This window comes from Lissotriton helveticus, chromosome 11, assembly GCF_964261635.1.
Source record: "Lissotriton helveticus chromosome 11, aLisHel1.1, whole genome shotgun sequence".
Classification (NCBI taxonomy): Eukaryota; Metazoa; Chordata; class Amphibia; order Caudata; family Salamandridae; genus Lissotriton; species Lissotriton helveticus.
In genome coordinates this window covers 991,851,989-991,874,934 of record NC_136072.1, presented here as the reverse complement: position 1 = coordinate 991,874,934, position 22,946 = coordinate 991,851,989, and the positions used below count along the sequence as shown (strand labels likewise).

At 44.8% G+C, this 22,946-nt stretch overlaps 1 protein-coding gene across 2 annotated transcripts in view; it reads right to left on the bottom strand.

The window, feature by feature from the left end:
* Positions 1-22,946, bottom strand: part of TRPV4 (transient receptor potential cation channel subfamily V member 4) — a 595,067-nt gene that overhangs the window by 297,603 nt on the left and 274,518 nt on the right. For both annotated transcript variants that reach the window (XM_078667355.1, XM_078667354.1), the window contains exon 5: positions 8,404-8,544. In XM_078667355.1, coding sequence (XP_078523481.1) covers positions 8,404-8,544 — 141 coding nt within the window. The remainder of the gene's footprint in view (positions 1-8,403; positions 8,545-22,946) is intronic.

Here is a 22,946-nt window from a genome sequence, read left to right as displayed (position 1 = left end):
GGCAGAGGTCTTTTAAAGAAATCTAATTTAATGACAAAGAATAAAAAGAAGTCTAAATCTTGAGATTTACAAAAGAGACACAAAGGTACATTCGCTCATATGTTACTAACACATATATGCACAAAAACACATTTAAACATATGTGGGCATGCACATACTTCATGCCCATGAGAGTGCGAGCGTGTTTGGTTCTGCGTGGACGCGTGCGTTAGCGTATTGTACCTGCTGCCCGTGTACTCCACTGGCCCCGGACATAGACAGATCACTGATAGATGGACACACTGCTTACTACAGGCAGGCCTTCATGCCTGTAGACAACTTTTCGCTGCTGGCAATATTTGTCGGATATGTGGGAAAATGGAGTTCAATATAATAACTTTGGTCCTAAAATTAAATAACCCAACTTACTTGTATTCAGACTCATTTTTATACATCCAACCTCCTTTCTTTAGCCCTTTCCCTCTCCCGGATTCTCTCTCTGCCACATTTTCTCTTTTGTTCTCGCTCACTTGCCTCTATCTTTGACTCTCTTGCTCGCCACTGCCTCCCCTCAGTTCCTCCCTCTTTTCTCTCTTCCTTTTTTTCTTCCCTATTTCACCTTTCGTTTATCTCTCTCTGTGTGATCTCTCAAAGGCTTGCTCATTCTCAGCTTCTACACTCTCGCTATTTCCAAGATTTTTGTAGGATCATTTGAAAATCAGGCCTGGTTATGTTGGTGAGGAGAGGGGAGTATTGGTGGGGAAGGAGGTTGCTATTGTTTTCAACTTGCTTCTCCTTGCAGCATCTTCAACGTGTGAACCTCAAGTGAAATTTAAGACATTTTCTTGAGCTGCCATGAATACAGCTGCAGGAAGGCTGAGCTACAGCGTTTTCATTGTCCATAGTGTTAAAATAACAAAACTTTTTCTGCGATTTAAACACTGCCTTCCTAACCATTTAATGAGTTTCCTTTATTTAACTGTGTTGAAGATGGGCCTTGGCCGAATTCCTGATATGTTGGCGTCGTGCAACTTCAGTGAGGAAATCACTTTGGTCTTTTTTCCCCCCAAATCAGTTGAAGCCCAAATATGTAAGGTACTTGTAGCTTCAGTCGTCCTTTTTTAGGTCTCGGAACTGCGAACAGATTGCAAAGCAATCTGTCGTTCCGAGACTCTATTGTGATCATTCTCGGTTTCAAGGAGTCAAGGGAGACAGACAAGTGAGGTGCACGCGCAACCTTGGAACTGGGATCAGGTCGCGCGCGCCTCCTGTCTCCCATGGCTCCTTGGAAGCACACAGACACGCACTCACACACACACACACATACAGCCCCCCCCCCCGCCGCGCACACACACATACAGCCCCCCTCGCCGCCGCCAGTGCGCATACACACACAGAACCCCCCCTTACACACACAAATCTCCTACCTCGTCTCGGCTTGTCATCGCGCTGCCTTGCCCCCGCTCCTCTGGTGCGCGCGCACCACTGGTTTCTATTCCCGCGTCGGCCGGTTTCGATTCCGTGCTCGTGCTTGTTTATTTACTTTTGCTGTAGGCGTCCACCGACACTTCTGGTGAGGTAGGCTGCCATATTGGAAGGGAGTCTGCTATGATCACTGGCCTTAAGTCTACATCAGATACCTATATGTAGTATTTTTTGTCACTTTGATCGACAATCTCATATTCTATTTAATTCCAAATACTTACTAAGAAATTGAAAGTATTCAATCATAATGTTCTTGCTTGCATCACTTAAAAATAACACGAACATATATATATTTTTTAATACGTTTCAGCATGGGACAAAGAGTGAAATGTAATTTCTTGTACGCTTGATATACACGTGCTGCACTGTAGTGATAGCTTTCTTACTGTGCCGAATGTTCGGTCGCTGAATATGGGTGATAATCCCACTTGCAGCCGCCTACGCAACCCGGAAGCACAGCTAACTCCAGGTCTGGGAACTGCTTTACTACTCTGATAATAAACTAGCTATTTTCTCGTGCAGTGTCAGTCTGGAGCAAAGTGGTTCCTGGAAAGTGTTTTCGCACCTTCTGTCTCGCGCCATGCAGTTGGAAATGGGAACCACCTTAACGAAGGATAGTGCTGGAGCTCTATCCTGACAGCTGCCCTCACCTCTTCATTCTGCTTCGCTCTCCTAGAGCTGCCTTTGTTTTTATGTTCCCACATTGAACTGTTTATTTTCGGACAGCTAGCAGTCTCTGTGTCCATCGCTTTGAAACCCTGGTAACGCTTTTGCTGTCCATTGTCCAGAAAGGGAGACAGCTTTTTGTCAAGAATGTCCTGCACCGATGAATACAAAAACGCAACGCGTTTAGAGTTTCTTGTATTGCTTCCTAGAATACCTAAGCACCACACGACTAGTGACTGGAGAAACGAAGCATCCTGCATCTAATGTGCCACGAACATAGGAGGGCACTGCACGGGTGCTGTCTATTATTTTAATTTATCCAGTCTTCGGTGATCGTGTTTTTGATCACCGTTCCTAGAATATTGATTTGTCGAGCCATTGAAACAATTGCGAGTCCGCTAGCAGATATCCAACAATGGACAAGAAATTCTTTGACGTGGTGCTGGATGAAGTGCGAAAGGTAAAATATAAAAGTTCGTTTTAAAAGGTTTTTTTGTTTCTAAACCGGAGGTTGGTGCATAGCTGGAAAGTTAACCCGGTCCATGCGCGAATAGCTAGCTGCTCCCGTGCCAGTTTTTTTCCTAGCATGCAGGGATGTCGTTCTGATTTTATAGTAGTGGGATAAACAAGAGACCAGTCCAAGAATGCAAAGAAAAAACTGCTCTAGAGCAGTTACTCATGGACCTGAGAAACTTGGCTAGGCTGGTGGTGGGTAGATAAGGGCGAAAGAAATCTGATACACTGCATGGGTAAATATTGTAAATCCAACGCACAACTCTACTCATTAGAAGGTTTTCGATGTATCAATTTGATATTCCATTCTTCAAATGTCTTATGTTAACACTCCCCATTTCTGCATCTTTCGTACACACTTGGCATGTATTTTATTTTATTTATTTTTTATTTTAAAAGTTTTATATAGCGCTAGCTTGACCCGTATTTGTGAGTGCTGAGTAGTGAGTGCAGACTAGTGAGTGCAGAGTAGTGAGTGCAGAGTAGTGAGTGCAGATTAGTGAGTGGTGAGTGCAGAGTAGTGAGTGCAGTGTAGTGAGTACAGAGTAGTGAGTAGTGAGTGCAGATTAGTGAGTGGTGAGTGCAGAGTAGTGAGTGCAGAGTAGTGAGTAGTGAGTGCAGAGTAGTGAGTGCAGAGTAGTGAGTGCAGAGTAGTGAGTGCAGAGTACTGAGTAGTGAGTGCAGAGTAGTGAGGGCAGAGTAGTGAGTGCAGAGTAGTGAGTGCAGAGTAGTTAGTGCAGAGTAGTGAGTGCAGAGTAGTGAGTAGTGAGTGCAGAGTAGTGAGTAGTGAGTGCAGAGTAGTGAGTGCAGAGTAGTGAGTGCAGAGTAGTGAATAGTGAGTGCAGAGTAGTGAGTGCAGAGTAGTGAGTGCAGAGTAGTGAGTTCAGAGTAGTGAGTAGTGAGTGCAGAGTAGTGAGTAGTGAGGGCAGAGTAGTGAGTAGTGAGGGCAGAGTAGTGAGGGCAGAGTAGTGAGGGCAGAGTAGTGAGTGCAGAGTAGTGAGTGCAGAGTAGTGAGTAGTGAGTGCAGAGTAGTGAGTGCAGAGTAGTGAGTAGTGATTGCAGAGTAGTGAGGGCGGAGTAGTGAGGGCAGAGTAGTGAGGGCAGAGTAGTGAGGGCAGAGTAGTGAGGGCAGAGTAGTGAGTAGTGAGTTCAGAGTAGTGAGTAGTGAGTTCAGAGTAGTGAGTAGTGAGTTCAGAGTAGTGAGTAGTGAGTTCAGAGTAGTGAGTAGTGAGTTCAGAGTAGTGAGTAGTGAGGGCAGAGTAGTGAGGGCAGAGTAGTGAGGGCAGAGTAGTGAGGGCAGAGTAGTGAGTTCAGAGTAGTCATTAGTGAGTGCAGAGTAGTGAGTAGTGAGTGCAGAGTAGTGAGTGCAGAGTAGTGAGTGCAGAGTAGTGAGTAGTGAGTGCAGAGTAGTGAGGGCAGAGTAGTGAGGGCAGAGTAGTGAGGGCAGAGTAGTGAGGGCAGAGTAGTGAGTAGTGAGGGCAGAGTAGTGAGTAGTAAGGGCAGAGTAGTGAGGGGTGAGTAGTGAGTTCAGAGTAGTGAGTAGTGAGTTCAGAGTAGTGAGTAGTGAGTTCAGAGTAGTGAGGGCAGAGTAGTGAGGGCAGAGTAGTGAGGGCAGAGTAGTGAGGGCAGAGTGGTGAGGGCAGAGTGGTCATTAGTGAGTGCAGAGTAGTGAGTAGTGAGTGCAGAGTAGTGAATAGTGAGTGCAGAGTAGTGAGTAGTGAGTGCAGAGTAGTGAGTGCAGAGTAGTGAGTAGTGAGTGCAGAGTAGTAAGTAGTGAGTGCAGAGTAGTAAGTAGTGAGTGCAGAGTAGTGAGTAGTGAGTGCAGAGTAGTGAGTAGTGAGGGCAGAGTAGTGAGGGCAGAGTAGTGAGGGCAGAGTAGTGAATGCTGAGTAGTGAGTGCAGAGTAGTGAATGCAGAGTAGTGAGTAGTGAGTGCAGAGTAGTGAATAGTGAGTAGTGAGTGCAGAGTAGTGAATGCAGAGTAGTGAGTGCAGAGTAGTGAGTTCAGAGTAGTGAGTAGTGAGTTCAGAGTAGTCATTAGTGAGTGCAGAGTAGTGAGTGCAGAGTAGTGAGTAGTGAGTGCAGAGTAGTGAGTGCAGAGTAGTGAGTGCAGAGTAGTGAGTGCAGAGTAGTGAGTGCAGAGTAGTGAGTAGTGAGTTCAGAGTAGTGAGTGCAGAGTAGTGAGTAGTGAGTGCAGAGTAGTGAGTAGTGAGTGCAGAGTAGTGAGTAGTGAGTGCAGAGTAGTGAGTGCAGAGTAGTGAGTAGTGAGTGCAGAGTAGTGAGTAGTGAGTGCAGAGTAGTGAGTAGTGAGTGCAGAGTAGTGAGTGCACTCACTACTCTGAACTCACTACTCACTACTCTGCAGAGTAGTGAGTTCAGAGTAGTGAATAGTGAGTGCAGAGTAGTGAGTGCAGAGTAGTGAGTGCAGAGTAGTGAGTGCAGAGTAGTGAGTGCAGAGTAGTGAGTAGTGAGTGCAGAGTAGTGAGGTCAGAGTAGTGAGTAGTGAGGTCAGAGTAGTGAATAGCGAGTGCAGAGAAGTGAGTAGTGAGTGCAGAGTAGTGAGTGCAGAGTAGTGAGTGCAGAGTAGTGAGGGCAGAGTAGTGAGGGCAGAGTAGTGAGGGCAGAGTAGTGAGGGCAGAGTAGTGAGTAGTGAGTGCAGAGTAGTGAGTGCAGAGTAGTGAGTTCAGAGTAGTGAGTTCAGAGTAGTGAATAGTGAGTGCAGAGTAGTGAATAGTGAGTGCATAGTAGTGAATAGTGAGTGCATAGTAGTGAGTGCAGAGTAGTGAGTGCAGAGTAGTGAGTGCAGAGTAGTGAGTGCAGAGTAGTGAGTGCAGAGTAGTGAATGCAGAGTAGTGAGTAGTGAGTAGTGAGTGCAGAGTAGTGAGTGCAGAGTAGTGAGTGCAGAGTAGTGAATAGTGAGTTCAGAGTAGTGAATAGTGAGTGCAGAGTAGTGAATAGTGAGTGCAGAGTAGTGAATAGTGAGTGCAGAGTAGTGAGTGCAGAGTAGTGAATGCAGAGTAGTGAGTGCAGAGTAGTGAGTGCAGAGTAGTGAGTGCAGAGTAGTGAGTTCAGAGTAGTGAGGGCAGAGTAGTGAGGGCAGAGTAGTGAGGGCAGAGTAGTGAGGGCCGAGTAGTGAGGGCCGAGTAGTGAGTGCAGAGTAGAGAGTAGTGAGTGCGAGTGCAGAGTGCGAGTGCAGAGTGTGAGCAGTGTGTGAGCGTGCAGGGTGAACAGTGTGTGAGCGTGCAGGGTGAGCAGTGTGTGAGCGTGCAGGGTGAGCAGTGTGTGAGCGTGCAGGGTGAACAGTGTGTGAGCGTGCAGAGTGAACAGTTTGTGAGTGTGCAGAGTGAACAGTTTGTGAGTGTGCAGGTTGAACAATTCCAATCCAAACCACATAATTCCATTACACACCACATGCATACACTCCATAACACATGACTAAAAGACATTGCCATTTACAATGCCATTAGCTCTAACTCAAATATATCCGAGACCTATTGCATTTCCAATGCTTGTTATATATTTTCATTATGTTTTTAGTTTCAAATTGCAATAGAAGTAAACATGTACATTCAGTATAAAAAGATAGTTCATGCAGTCTTTCATTACAAACAATAATTAGTACAAAAACATATTAGAAACAAATGGGTTTCTAAAACAATCCTTTGCACTGAAATAAGACGTGCCATGTGGGATACTTGTAAAGCGCACTGTTACTCTACCCGAGTGTCCTGGCGCTGTAGACCGCTGGGAAACCCGTCCTGGTTTTCCCTGTGGGATGGTCCCTTTCTGGGTATCTCCAGGGTGAAACCAGGCATCCCCGGCGTCTGTGGGGGGCCGTTGTAGAGATGAGGCAAGCTTAATGCCCAGAGTTACCGAGTGTGTTCCCTGGTTAGAGTAGGCACTGAGGCGAGAATTATCGAGTCCGTTGACCCTGGTCCAAGACCCTGCCGTGTCGGGAATTGAACCCTGGTCCCGGGCTGTTCTCTGCTTACAGGTCTGCCGCCTCTAACCAGTGAGCCACACCACTCCACATGGATTATTTATTATTTTACAATACCATCCCAGCCACCCTTCCTAAACCTATATAAAACATGATGTTTCTTTTCTCTTCGTGGTCAAATTAGTTGTCAGAACTCCCAACTCATCCTTGGCTGATGAGGGGGGTTATCCCAAAACCGGTCCCAGGATGCTTGTTTCCGGTCCAGGGAAGACCTGGCTTTTCAGTTCGGGCTGGACTATACTCATGAGGAACGGAGTCAAGACTGATTTGCATATAGGTGTGTCTGAACTGGGGTGGCGAAGTGAACTAAAGAATGATGATGGATTCAACCCATATCTGTGACTGGGGGTGAGTGTATGAAAAGTTTGAGCACTCAGTCCATCATCTCCTAGTGTTTGCTTTGGTACATAAACAACCTCTTTAATTTGGGATGCCTTGTTCATGTATACTTGTGGTTACACAAAGAAGTAACAGCACCTCAGCTGCAGGCACTTGGGTGCTGCATCTGGCTGGGAATTACTTACCATCTGGCCATGCAATGCGGAAGAACATTGACAAAGCCAAAAGCTCTTGCATTGCCAAGACCGATTGGCTTTATCAATGCTTGCTTGGGGGAGACTTGTTTGAGCAAAAAGTGTCTCATGGAACTGTAAAACTGACAATTTCTGCATGAACCAATCCCATGTCAGTATCTGGTACTACGTTAACGTGGAGTGGACTCGTGTGTAAAATTTCCACTTGCGATCCAAGCCACATACACTTTGAGTAATACATGTAATTTCGCTTAATTATTATTACATTTACACATAGTTCACCCAAAAAAATTGCAATTTTGTGCAACCCTAGACTGTTCTCATGCTTTCTCCAATGAGTAGCTCGTGAGCTACTGGTAGCTTCTTAGCTAACCGTCAGTTTTTTTTACTTGGTTAAATTAACACATGTATGTCAAAGTTGTGTATTCCAAGATGAAAAGGTGTGAATTTTCCGACCTGATGTTTGGAGAAAAATAGGTGCATTTCCAAATTACAATTAAAAAGGCTTTTTGAGTGACAAATCATGCGCTGAGACTTATTACTAATATAATTACGAGTGAGCCAGGGGCCCTGTGGCTGACATTTATTACCTACGTATAGGCATTTCATATTGACAAGACCTTTTTTTGCATTCCTGCCTGCAACACACCTGGTACAATGCAGTGATCACTGCTAGTAATCTTGGACACGGTAGTCACTAATATAATCTTGTCTAACGTGGTCACTATCACAACTCTAATAATATTAGTAGCACTGACATATTTTCATTTAACATAAGTAGCTCTTATCACACAAAAGGTTGAGACCCCTGCTTTAGAGTGCACCGTACTGTGTTAATGTCTGCAGTTCTTTATCCGGAGTAAATAGTGCACATCTTTGATTCCTTACAGAATTAAAACAAGGCAATATCCAGTGTCTCCATGGAAGGGGTGTCTTCTGAATAAGCAATGGTCCCCAAGACAGTGGTTCAGTTGCACTATTTGGTTTTGACAGTTGCAGTAACAGTAGTGCCCAAATCATTTTTGGGATGTGTAAAACACCAATTCTCAGAGGAAAGAATTCTAGCAACTAAGAAGGTATGTAGATGCTTCGCTTGGGTCCAGCTCTCTACTACATTTTTTGTTTCTGTATTAATCCCGCTGTTTATTTTTACTTAAAGTAGGAATAACTCCACAGTGTTGGTCACAAAAATGCTTAGAGTCACACGTCAGCATGCATTCATCCTTACCAAAATAGAAGTATCCTCCCTCGTCCTTCGGCTGGAAAAAGCGGCCGCGGGCCTGTGCATGTACATCTGCTCCTTTTTCCACCAACAATTCCACATAATGCTTACACCGCCTCTCGATAGCAATGTGCAGCGCCGTCTGACCTGAAACAAAATGCAGTGTCACCATGTAATGTAAATTATTTTGAATCAGCTAATTTTGAATGGCATTAATGCCTTTTTGATGGCGCAGTTGGCCTACTCTCTTCATTCAAATTCACACAAAGCTAAATACTTCAAAATGCTAGATGAAAATCTATTCCCCCTGGTAAACTAACATTAATTCTATTCAATATCTTCATATAACCATAAGGCATGACATTCCATGGAAGAGGAAGGTGGTGGCAACAGGACTTTAGCAATTTCGAGCTCTTCAGGGCAACCTGATCATATGAATATTTTTGCTGGATACTGGATGGAGCAGTGAAGTTAAAGGTAGGTCTCCTCAGCCAAAGAGGCAAATACCACGCCACTGCCATTGATGTTGCTAATACAATCAAACCTGCAAAGCCTTGGACTCTCTCTTCACTAAACCTTATCTCCAGTCAAACAAGTGACCTTGGTCAGCAGTAACTAGCAATCCTACAGAGGGAGCAAGAATGGACCCACTCCTCCCTGAATCTACATAATTAACCTACAGTGAATCTCTTAAATAAATTTCGCTGATTTACACTATATGAATTCACTAATTTACCCTCCAAAATAATACCTCACTTTGCTGTCACTTATCTGTATTTGCGCAAAGAGAATCACAAGGACTGGTGAGCCGTTAGTCGCTCCCATTCTCAAAGCTGTTCACTAACTCCTGGTGAAGAAAGATTGAATCTCAATGCACCATTTGTGACAATTCTAATCAAAGATGAATTTTAAAAAAGCATAAGTACGGAGGCTCATTCATTTTCTTAATAACCCACCGCCAGTACTGCTTAACGCCTGCGCAGTCATATAATAAGTATTCCAGGTCTTGATTCTACAACCATACACTTCATGTTACTTCATCTCACTCTTGGAGGATATTTTTTATCCCTGTTTTCTCCATTTGTCACTGTTTTATTAGCTTTCACTTCCTTCTCCCTCTTCTGCTTTACTCTCTGATGTTCTGGGTCAAAATTTGATTAAGAAAAGTAAGTTCCAGTACCCAAAAATCATTGGCAATGAAACACCAATAGGTCTGGCCTTGGCCAGCCGGTGCTATAGTTATTTATTTTTTGTTTTATTGCAGGCATGCAGAACTAAAAGAAAAGGAAAATGGGCCACTGCATGTATGCTATCCCACTGTTTACCACTACACTGTACGCCACTACACTCTATCTGACTTGACTCTATATGCTATGCCACTCCACTGTGTGCTACTTCACTGTACACCATTCTATTCTACCTCATTCTACTCTACTCCACTGTACCACAGTACACTGTAGAATATTATCCTCCACTATATTATACCACACTCCATTTAATGACACTCCACTCGACGACAGTAAACTGTCTGATTAAAAAGTTTTAATTAAAATTCTAATAAACCATTGAAATTCTGAGAAAAAAAAAGGTCAAAGCTAAGTTCTAGTTAGGAAACAGTTATTTATTTTTGGTATACAAATCCAACTTTAACTATACCAATATTACAAAATCTACACTTATAGTTATCTCGAATGATGTGACAAGGCTATGTACAAAGGTGAGTAAGTTATACTAATTTGAAGGTGGAGCGTAGGCATAAATATGAGTTATAAGTAGGTCTTATAATAATTACAAAAGTGCGCGTAAATGATAAATTTAAGCGATAACTATAACCAGAATTTCTAATGTTTATGTAGTTTAAGCTGGGATAGTCGCCATTAAATAAGTGTGTAAGTGGTGCATAAATCATAAATATAAGAGAGAACTATGAAGTGTAGAATTTCTAATGTTTGAGCAGTTTAAGTTGGGTTTGTATACCAAAAATAAATAACGTTTTCCTAACTATAACTTAGCTTTAACCTTTTTTGAAGAGAAGAGAAGAGAAGAGAAGAGAAGAGAAGAGAAGAGAAGAGAAGAGCAGAGAAGAGCAGAGAAGAGAAGAGCATGAATTCTTTGGAATGTCAATAGTCTGGTGAGACAGCTAAAGCCGTCTGAAAGGCCAGGTCTGCAAATGAGTGCCTATGACTATCACTTGCAGACATCTCCACTACCTAAGCACAAGTTATATAATCTTCCATATCTAGGTCCTCTTCACATCCAAGGCCGCTTGAACTTGACCTCCCCAGGTTTGGAAACTATGTTTTATGGTGGGAATGGAACATCCTGTGATGGACACCCTCTCATAAGCATGCTGAAGATCTGAACAAGCCAATACAGAAAGCGGAAGCGCCATAATAAGCTGCAAAATCACTACACAATCCACAAACACGCATGTACTTAAAAAATCAAAAACAATGAAAAGACTTGCTATGGTGCCAAAAACACAAAAGTTTATTATTTGGAACGAAATTAAAATGGTTGAAATATGATTCTAGACAAATTGGGACTATCAAACGTGGAATTTAGGTCGATAATCGATTCGTGGAAAGAAACATGTTTTTTAAAGACAACTGCATTAAGACAGTGAATGAGTGATGTAGCATTGAAAATTTGGCAATTCTTTCCAGTATTTCGGTTTTGGGTCCTTTGCACATGTAAGGTCAGAAACCTCTGGCAGAGACTGACATGCGCCACTAAACGAAATAAGCAATTTCAATTCTGAATAAAAGCAAAAACTGGGTTTCGCGCTTGTTGCCAAATATAAAAGTTAAACGTGCACGTCATTCCATTTCATTCGACTTGTCTTCTGCCTGGAAGCTAGTTAACAGATCCGTACACGAATGTTTTCACCACACCCAAACCGGAGGCGAGATTGGCTTCGCATAAAAATAAACTACGTTGCTCAAACCCAGACTGCTTTCTGCTGTGGTAAAGCATGTGATGAACGCGTCTGTCTCTCGCGCTGTCACGCAGCTGCACTTCCTCATACGAAGAACTGGTCTTGCGCAACACTTGAAAACTAGATGCGCGGCGTCACAGGAATAGAACAGATGTACACGTGGGGGGAGCGCCAAATGTTCTGCAGACTATAAGCAACAAACACGTAAAAACAAGAATACAAATATAAAACATAGTTGTACATTATTGCAGTGGTGGCTGGTGACTTTTTTAACTGGTGAGGCGTAAAATGATTGTCATACTGCACTGTAGAGAGCAACCTAAGGGGGGTTGTAAAAAGAGTGTAAAAAGGGTGCATTTTCAAGCACATTTCAACCACAGCATACCATACCCTGTATGAATTTAAACCTCATAGAAAGCTGCAAGGAGAGCCCAAAATGAACTAGAAATAGAAATACAGCCACAAAACGAGTGCTTTTCTTGCTCCAACCAAACATACTTCGTGTATCTATCATTGTATTTAGGGTACTTTACTACTTTCTTTGTAATTCTGCACTTTTTTTTAAGCATAAAACCAAACGACAATCAGTCGCAGCTGGGGGGAGAGAGGGTGATGTCGCAGGGGGGGAGGGGGGGGGGGGGGGGGGAATTACATATATTTTTTTTAAACTTACTTACCTAAGTCACCGCCGGTCCGGGTCCGTGCCACCTCTGCTCACCGACCCCTTAGCGCCTCACGTCACGCACGAATGGGGACTGGCAGCCCCTCGCAGCCAATCTGGCTCTTGGGGCACAGGTTCCTCTTCGCCCGGAGCACGCCCATTAGGAGCCCAAAGGGCTCCTAATGGGCATGCGCAAAAAAGTGCAAACGCAAGTGCGCATGAGCGGACACGGGTAAAAAAATCATCCTCCGTCCACACTCATGCGCACTTGTGTTGCTTGCCCTGGTGACATGACACCGTCATGTCAGTCAACATGACGCCACCCCGCCCACCCCCTTCAGACTCTGAAGGGGGTGGGCGGGGTGGCATCATGCTGACTGACATGATTGGAATGTCAGTTCTACCGAATCCCGCCTGCCTTTACTTTGAACTTAACACCGAGGGGGAGCTGCGGGCGGGCGGGGGGGGCTACGCCCTTACGCCCCAATGGACGGACCGCGCCTGCATTACTGGGTTTCATTAACACAATTAGCGGCACCGAATCAATAACGGTGAACAACTTCTTCACTAAATCCCCTCCGCGTCTTTTACATGCCAGGATGCGGAAATGACGTATGGAAGAGTAGAGATCTGTGAAGGAAATGTACTTTTTCTCCACACATATTGTATGTTGGCGAAAGAGACTCACTCACACCAGAGAAAGCAAGGATGCAGGCTAGTGTTGAAAGAAAAACTCAGAAGGGGCTGGGCCTGATGAATTTCCGAATGTTAGGTCAAGTGGTTGGAAAGAGACCAGAGTGAAAGAGAAGAGGGACACGAAGGAGTAGCATGAACGAATGACACAGTCTCCTTGTGTTTTTAAAATGATGGCCTTAAAGGAGGATGCTTTTGATTGACCATAAAGAACGCTGTGGGAAGTAAGATCCCTGGGGACCGATTACAGATGGGAAACATCCTTTACAACGCAACTTTTACCACGCAGTGCTTTTATATCGCAACTTTTTACAACGCATTGCGCTGGGGGGCGCTCTAGGATAGGGAATAGATTTAATTTACTATCCAACACCTTCCCTACTATCCACGGGGACTGGAGTTGGAATAGTAAATTAAACTATTCGCTATCCAGCACCCCAAAGCGCTATGCGTTGTAATGGCATGCGTTGTAAAAACTGCGTTGTAATGTCATCCATCCATCACAGATAGTGCGTACTTTTCCTGTTTGCACCACGGCGCACCATTAATAATGCGCTCACAACGTCCAAATCGCAGGACTACACCCCTAAACCACCACCCCACCCTTGGAGACGAATGTGAGACATAAGTGTGTGGTATTACAATGATGTAGCTATTTAATCAAGCAACATACCGTTAACAAATGAAATAGCAGTCATATAGGCGTTTTCTATAAACACAAAGAAACAAGAAAGGCAACACCGCAACTCCTATATTTTACAGTAATTGACTCTTGAGATAATTGAATCCGAATATAATTAGCCATGATTCCTAAGTCCAGTGATTAACAGTTCACAAATGTAGTGTAGCTAGCAGATTCTTAGTATATACAATCCCTGCAGGGGCAATCATCTGATGCCAACAATTCTCATTCCCCAGCAAGGGTTCATGGGCAAATAACATCACCAACATCCATTTAAACAAGCTTTCACCTTTGACTAGAAGAGTTATGGAAACAAACATAGTTTGGTACATAATATACAACTCCAGGACACTGCATAATGCACCGTCCCTACCAGGGTACCTGTGGCCTGACCAGCCCCCATACATAATCAACTCAAGGCAACCTAGGGTAGGGCTGAAAGGTCCAGGACCCCCCTCCAGCCAACCTCATGCCTGACAAGATCATTACCACACTAAGGGGTCAAAACCAGCCAATCGGTTCAATTTCTGGAGTAGCCCCATTCTTTTCTTCTCAAATTTCCGCCTTCTGCTCAAAGTGTGGGTGGGTGGATGTTTCTGTATTATGCGGCGTCCACCACATGTCCGAAGCCTCTGGGGATGTTGACTGCTGCATTGTCAAGGGTCAAAAGAAGGAGGTCTATGTGTCTGCAGAGCTCTTAAGGCCCTGATGTTGGGGCACCCCAAGATGGTGTCACAACTTCTTGCAAGATGCCGTTGGAGATCCCATTGTAGGCTTCTGCCAGTGGAACTAGTAATGGTGGTCGTCTGCTATGTGCAAGGTACGCCAACTCAGAAAGTGTGCCTGGTGCAAACAGGGAAAGTGTGCCCTATTATATTAAATACACTACCCTCAGGGCCACAGAGAACTGGGGGCAGCGCATTCAAGAGAAATACAGAGCAGCTGCTTTAAAGCTTCTATCTGTTTCTCTGCACTTTTAAGCTGGATTAGAGATCCCCTTGCAGGCGGGCGCAGTGAATGACTACACCCGCCTGCAGGGTGATGTCTTGGGGAGGGGGCATGGGATCCCCCATTGTCCCTCCAGTAGTTTGCCTTTAGATGGCGAGCTGGAAGGATGCTTGAAAAAGGGTAAAAGGACATTTTGGGCAAGCTTTATTGAATTATACTGGTTAATAAGCAGAGTAATCATATCATCAGACCATGGGCTTGATATATATATATTTTTTGATCCACTTGATTAACAATGTTCAAACTTGTTGACAATGGGTACATAGTCGCATCCTGTTGCAAGTGTAAAGTGCACAGTTAGATGGTAACTTAAATATGTAAAGGTACTCTATTCTCAGATAATGAAATGGTATACATGATTGACACAGAAATGAGAGCAAGGGGTGTAAAGAAAGATACCGGGCAGTCTGTGGGATGCTGAGGAGGCCGCCCTTCAACTCTGAATGTGTTTATGCACCACTAAATGGAATCAAGTTTTTGACTTGACAGGGAGGAGCTTTGCCATAAAAGACAATTAGGTGAAAGTGGTGGGTAAGGGGGTGCGGTATAAGGAAAACTTGCAGATCTGTTGATGAGGGGTACATGGTGTTGTGTTCCTAGCGCAGGGCGTGGGGGGGGGGCGTCACTTGTCTGATCTTTCAAGGACTGTATCACTCGTCCCATTCCCAATCATATGCTTTTTAAACACAGGGAATCTGAGCCCTGTTTATTGCTTGTTCTTTTTACACGCACACAGCAGAGGATGGGGAGGGGCACTGTTTCTTAATGACGTAAAAGCGGAAGTAAATGGGCATTCCATGGGAATCGGCCTCAGGCAGTGTTTTCAGCTACATCACTCTAGCCCTTGCCTCGAGTTATCTATTTTAGAGGACACACAGACACACACACCAACAACAACAAAAAGTAGCAAAACCTGAAAAATACGATTTAAGACAAAAGTAGGTTTCTACATGTTCCTCCATGCTTCCACAAATACCCATGTGGCCTTTCCAGAGATTGGGGAAAAGGCTAGAACATTTCCAAAAAAGAGTGAAGCTGTTCTTTTTGATAAGAATGCATTCCTGCTTTCAAAGAGAGCAACTGCAAGGGGAAAGCGGTTTGCTCTGAAAAAAAATATGTATTCTTTTTGAGACCACAGTGGGATGCACCGAGCATTTTAATGATGGACCTGAAATTCACTTCAGCTAAATATCTGCCCCTGGTGCTAACTCGGCCCCAAGGGGCCCAGTGTAACTTGTGTGCCAGGATTCCGAAATGTGCGTTGGCATGTTTTTGTGAAACCTACATTCCGGGCCTGATTCACAAAAGGTGAAGTTTACACTTTTGTGTAAGTTTACTACTTGTTGGTATTCACAAAATACGTACCGAGTTTTACGACTCAAGGGGCCAGATGTAGGTGAGGGACATTTACCGACTCATAAATACTGAATTTTACCGATTCTGTATTTATGAATCGGTAAATATGAAGGAGTGAGATGTAGCTAATTTTTAAATTAGAATAACCGAATCGGTAACATTCGGTATTTACCGATTCGGTAAATACCGAATCGGTATTTCCATTTGATTCCTATGGGCGGTGCAGGGGGTGTCACTTTGACACCCTCTAGCACCCGAAGTAAAGGCATGTGTGACATGTGGCACACATACATGCCCTAAGGACATGTCTGTGTGTCACATTGCACAGTGTGCATGCACACCTGGATTCGGTATTTTACCACACAATAGGATTGTGTGGTAAAATACCGACTCTTAAGGGCCTGTGACACTCTCAGGAGTGTCACCTACATTTGGATTTACCGAATCGGTAAATTTACCGATTCGGTATTTTACAGAATCAGTAAATTTACCGAATCGGTAAATTTACCGATTCTGTAAAATAATGGCCCCTACATCTGAAAACCCAAATACCAGTCGGTAACGGCCGAAATCGGCCGTTACCGACCGGTATTTGCTCTCCTACATCTGGCCCTAGCTTATGAATACTAAAAAGTAGCACATTGACACAAAAGTGTAAGTTTACCTTTTTGAATCCGGCCCCGAGTTCGTCCTTGTCCGCAGATACACTACAGATTGCACTGATGGTACACATTCTCTTACCAATATCTACGTTTACTGGAGCCATAAGACATTAATTATATATGTAATCGCTGTCTAGACACATTGGAGGTGGGTTTCAAAGTATTTCTGTGCCAAAACTACACACAATACGACTTACAAGCAAAATGTTAAGTTTTTTCATGGGTGAGGGTCTCATTATTATAACGCAAATTTCAGAAACTTCTGGGGTAAATCAGTAGAATTCTGCTGGTGACACACTGAGTTTTTGTAGAAATTCTTAACGGTGTATGAATAACTTTAGCCCACAACTCATGGTGTGATATATTAAGTGAGCACTACACGGCCTCGTCGCACTGAAAAAAGTATCTTCACTCCTTTGATCTCATTACTGGTCCACTATTGTATTTTCATATTGTATTGTGGAATTTACATCGCGCTTATACTGATAATGCAGATCAGTAGTAAAACTGGTCTCAATTTTTTAGACTGAAACTAGGTTTAAGCGTTTTCAATCGAGATTTTTTTCTTTAAAAGAAAATGACGAGTTCAACTCCTAACACTTTTTAGGTGAATGGAAGCACACCTTTTCCAAAGTTCATAGTGGGTATCCTGCTCCTGAAAGTGATGTAATCCCTTAACCACTAACCTCTAACCAGCTTTCACATGAAATCTATGAAAGCTAAGCGATAAATTGGGGCATTTTCTAGTCTATCTAGAGTTCTTTATTAGCAACCTATTTCCCACGGAGCGTTTAAGGATAATTCTGGCTTACATTGCCATGGGCTTTTTACATCTGTTACAAGCTACATTCTCTAATTTGAGTATATTCATCTACTTCTACAAATTATAATCTTTGTCTTAAATTGTGGAAGACAACCTTCTAATCTGCCTTTCACACAGCACTAACATCTGCTTCTCAAACATCTGTGGGGTAAGCAACTAGTATGTCTGCATGTTATCTAATGCGTAATCGGAACTAGAAACAAGCATTTACAATGCAATGGTTTTGCCTTTGTTAAAGTTAGAGCTATTGGCATTGCTCTTGACATTATTTTTATTTATGTGTTTTTTTTAAAACATAAATAAATGGCATTGTCATTTACAATGCCAATAGCTTAAATCGCTCGCAAATGCATGACCTCTTGCATTTTACACCCACACACATAGAGTCACACTCTGCACTCTGAATCTGCACTCTGAATCTGCACTCTGAATCTGCACTCTGAATCTGCACTCTGAATCTGCACTACAGGCTTTGCCAATGCTTCTTTGGTGACACAACCCTAGTATAATGGACTAGCTGTAACCTTCATGCCATGCTTAGTCTACCTGTTGAAGAAGGGCACGAATACTCTTAGAAACCAATAATTTCATACTTAAAAGCAACCATTTCCTCATCTGTCATATAAAATTGTTATTGCGCATGTATTTTTGTGCAGTATAAAACAGTCTGTTCATTGCCAGCGCTTGTGGATGCGTGTGAGCAGACCTGGAAATAAAACTCCTCCCAATAGCCCAAGGTCTAGTAAAATGTTACCAGCGCAAGTTGAATTCTGACTGCAACCAATTATCTTCACAGGGATTGTTATGCGTGAAAAATTGGGAGCCGCCCAATGTTTAGGGCATAATTCAGAGCTATGTGGTAATGTTCAAGTGCATGTTTTCCCACTTTAAAGCAACCAGTTAAACTCCATCCTGCCTTGTCCCACACTTTGAAGTGTGGGTTCCTAGAAATACTGGTGGCCAAGCTTTACTTGCACCCTGAATGCGCGTAACACTATCCCGCAGAGCCGAGCAGGTGTTAAGAGTTTATACGCTTGTAGAAATAATGCGCTTAGAAGCACCTGTGGAAAATGTAACATTGACTGAATGCTGATTCAGACGCTCTCCGTCCTCGTACAGAAAATTGTTATTGCGCATGTATTTTTGTGCAGTATAAAACAGTCTGTTCTTCGAGAGGGACGGGGGGAGGGGGGCGGGAGAGGACACGGACGACGGGAGACACCGGAGCAGGAAGGCGGGTGCCGGCAATGCCGGCTGTTTATCGAGAGGGACGGGGGGAGGGGGGCGGGAGAGGACACGGACGGCGGGAGACACCGGAGCAGGAAGGCGGGTGCCGGCAATGCCGGAACAGATTCGGGGGCGTTCCCGGCTTTTGGCTGACGTCGCGTGACGTAGCCAAAAGCCAAAAATTCTCGGGAACGCCCCCGAATCTGGTCCGGCATTGACGGACAGGCCCGTCTTCCAATGGCTAGCCTCCATTTATGGAGCTAGCCAATGAAAGACGGAGGCCGTTCCTGTCTCCCGTATACAACTCAAGAGGTTTTCGCCTGCGCGAAAAAGATGCGCAGAAGCGCATCTTTTCGCCAGGCAAAACCTAAAAAAAGAGGTGGGGGACACTGTCACCGGAAGTGACGTCACAACAGGAAATGACGTCACGAAAGGTGGCTGGCCCCATCGGGCTCATTGCCTCCCCTCGCTTACCCCTTAGATGCGATTGCATTTGAGAAGTCAGCGCGTGATCAGCGTGCTCGTGAGCTCCGATCTCGATCCAGAGAGGCTTAAGAGTGAAGCCCAGCTGTTTGTCAGGGGGGACGGCGTCCACCCAGTAAAATAAGTGGGGGGGACGCCGTCCACCCGCGTGGTACCCTGACTCGAGCCATATACATACATCTGAGCATAGGCGTATAGGTACCAATCCATATACATACATCTGAGCATAGGCGTATAGGTTCCAATCCATATACATACATCTGAGCATAGGCGTATAGGTACCAATCCATATACATACATCTGTGCAGAGGAGTATATGCACCAATATAAATATATGACCTTTTGAAGATGTCACTAGTCAAGAAAATTAAAAGAATACAATGACAGTGAGATAGATTAATTTGCACAGGATCACATAACTGGGGAAACAGAGGAGCTGTGATTGGAACTCCAGCTTCTTATACATATAGACGACTATCTAACCTCTGGGTTCAGATACATTTGATTTTGAATACGCTGTGCGCATTGCAAGAATAAACAACTTAAAACCCCACGTTATGCCCCAGCAGTGCGCTTCATTCTGTGAGTAATAAGTGTAGTTATTACAGAGTAGTTCTAACCAGACGCATACAGCGCTCAGCATGCCTGGCATGTATAGCGCTGCTCTGTTTGTTTCATATTTACAATGTTTTACGTGCTTCCGGGGAAGCATCTCTTGACACTCTTTCGCTTGCGTCTCTGATGAAAAGCGGCTGCTTTGTATTCTGCATGTTTTCATAAACAACTGCACAAAACTCCCCGTAAAAAGACAAACTCGTCCCGGCTAATGAGCTGATGGTATCTGCGGAGAGCGCGCGCAGCTCTCAGCAGCCGGCAGAAAATTGTTTTATGTCAAGGACCGGATTGAGAACAAGTTTAGCGTCCATAGTCCGCACAAAACAACCCCCACCTATCACAAAAAACAGGAAAGATAAAACATATTATGAAAAGTCCAACCACAGAATATTGCTGTACAAGTGCACACACTTGCTGTGTCTATTACAATAACTGCACAGACCCCCTACAATGACAGGGGTGATTTGTTTAACACTCCCACCCACAGCCCTGTAATAAACTGGTACATAATTCGAAATCGAACCCAAAATGTTTCACGAGAACCTATTTGAAAGCAGCTGTTTATTCCGTAAAGTGCGGGGCTCGTGTTGTTTCTGGGCACAGGCCTGTTTTGGCAGATAATGAAACTGGTGGAGAAGGAGGTCACGTGACAGCTCTGCTCACACAGTGTGGGCACGTGGGCATCAGAAGTCAGTCAGTCCCCTTGAAGGGAGGCCTGCACACTCCTCGGGGCAGATGCTTCCATGTTTGTTAGCACACACGGGGTTACACATAATTTCTTACTTTCTTTCAATATCTTCCATTTTTTGGTGACATGAGTTTCAAATTTTATTATACAACTTTGTAAAGAATTCACAGTTTTTAACCTATGGATATTTCATCATATTGTACAATGTTATTTTTGGTATAATTGTTTTATTGATGTCTTAATAAAATGTTTACTTTTAAACTGAAACAAAGGGTTCCAAGTCAGCCACCAAAGTCCTGTGGTCAGCGTGGATCGCCCTTGCTGTGCCAATTGCCAACCAGTAAATTGATTTTTCAGGAGCATAAAATACACGATGCATAGATTTCTCAGTCAAGCCAATGGAACCGGAAAGTACACAAATGTAGTGATGACAGTACCACGTGGTGTGACTGAGCTCCTGACAGTGGACGCCACCAGGCAAGCCCCTCCTGTGTGCGGTGCTACCTGCAGGGGGCGACACTCCTGCCGTGCCCTGGGGTGGCGGCATGTTTTCTGCAACAAATGCACACGGGACGCTGCAATAAAGGTCGAAGTCGGTAGGCAAAGACATATGTGCACTTACCCACACCAAAGTGTGGCTATAAAGGTGCAACACACTGCTGCAAGGGATGCTGCAGAGAAGCTTCCTGCAGCCACTGGGTAACTTCAGGACTGTTTACTGCCCACGTGCCGTGCAGTGCTCTAATGTACATTGCGCTTCAAACGCAAGCACTGGGCCAGGAAGGGCAGAGGCTGTCAGCTTTTCAAGAACTGACTGCTCGTAAACGTATCGTATGTGAATATGCTGAATATACGGCCGGGTATCAGAGTCGGGGCCCCAGGGGTCAACGCGGGGTCACCCATGCCTGGGACAGACATAAAATATTCTTTTTTTTTTTCAGTTTTATATAGCGCGAACTCGACCCGAAGGTATCAGAGCGCTTTACATGTGCACCCAGTGCAATCCAGACGGACACATTCATGTTGTTAAGCACGGGGAGATTCAGGGATGTGCCCAGAATCACAGGATGTTGAGCGTCTCTGCCGAGACTCCAAACTGGTTCCCCAGCTTTAAAGTCGGCTGCTCTAGCCCTTAATCCACATCCTCTTCAGGTAATGAAGGGGATAACGGGTCAATAGCGCAAAGGGAGAATTCTTCGAAGTGGTCCGGGGCGGCGGAGCGTCGTCCAATCACGGGCGCAGGGCACTCTATCACAAGTAAACAATTGATCAATAACGGAAGAAGCTGTTCATCGAGAGGGACGGGGGGAGGGGGGCGGGAGAGGACACGGACGGCGGGAGACACCGGAGCAGGAAGGCGGGTGCCGGCTCAATGCCGGGACAGATTCGGGGGCGTTCCCGGCTTTTGGCTGACGTCGCGTGACGTCGGCAAAAGCCAAAGAATCTCGGGAACGCCCCCGAATCTGGTCCGGCATTGACGGACAGGCCCCTCGTCCAATGGCTAGCCTCCATTTATGGAGCTAGCCAATCGGAGGAGGGGGCGTATCCCGACCCACACACACAACTCAAGAGGTTTTTTTGGCACATGCGCAAAGCGCATGGCCAGTCAAAACCTAAAAAAGTGAGTGAGCAATGTACCACGAACTGTACAGACAAGTATGGAATACTTTAATTTTGTCTGCAAAGACGAAGGGATGAGGGACGAAGGAGTAAAGAGGTTGGTTAAAGGGCCACAGAGCCATGTGGCGCTATCATTGGATCAGAAGGTTCTTCCCCACTCTTCGAAGGCTTGCGGTTTTTGTACCATTATAATAAACCGAGGTGGTAGCTGAAAGAAATTCAAAGTGGAGAACAAGGTAAATGATTTTTCAGACCCCAGACATATAAATCGAGATGACTGGTCTTGGGTGCATTCATGTTTTTTACGTCTGGCCTTTGAGTTTGTTTTAGTTGTTTTGCCAGACTATTGTTTTCCTAATATTTTCGTACATAGTCAGGGGCGGCTCCTCCAGTAGGGCGGAGGAGTGTCGCCCCATTGCTACTCACAGCGCGAGAATCAGAAACATAAAATGGTAATAACTTTCCGTTATTACCATTTTATGTTTGGTTGCGGGTGGGTGGGGCTGCTCAGAGCAGGGGAGGGGAGGAGTGGTGTGCCTGCCCACTCAAGAGTGTGCAAAGACAGTTTGGTCAGCCCCCTGGGGCCGCCCAAGCCACTCATTCATATGCACTCTGCCTTTTCTCCGTGTAGGCTGCATGCACCCTACATGGAGGAAATGGCCTCGACATTAGCCCCTGGCTTGTCGCAGTCCCGACTAATCACAACGCTGCTTGAGCGGCAATGTGATTGGCTTATGGGAGGGAGGGAGCCTGGCTGCCTGCTTCTGCTTCCTGTTCCTGGACAGCAGGAGAGCAGAGAAGGCGCGGGACCCGGGATCCAGCCAGGTAAGTATAATTAGGTTTAAAAAAAATATATTTATTATAATTAACCCCCCACCTCCTTGCGTGCCGCCCCACCCGCAAGTCGTGCCGGCCACGACTGTACATAGTATACAAACACGAAGGGGCATTTGGTCAGCAGGATTTATCTTTGCTCTGTTAAACCATCATTCACCGTGTGCGTCGGCCCACCACAGTGGAAAGCACAAAACATTAAATCAGCCCTCTTTATCCATATGCTCAATTCACTTTGAGCGACTCCATAAAGCCTGTG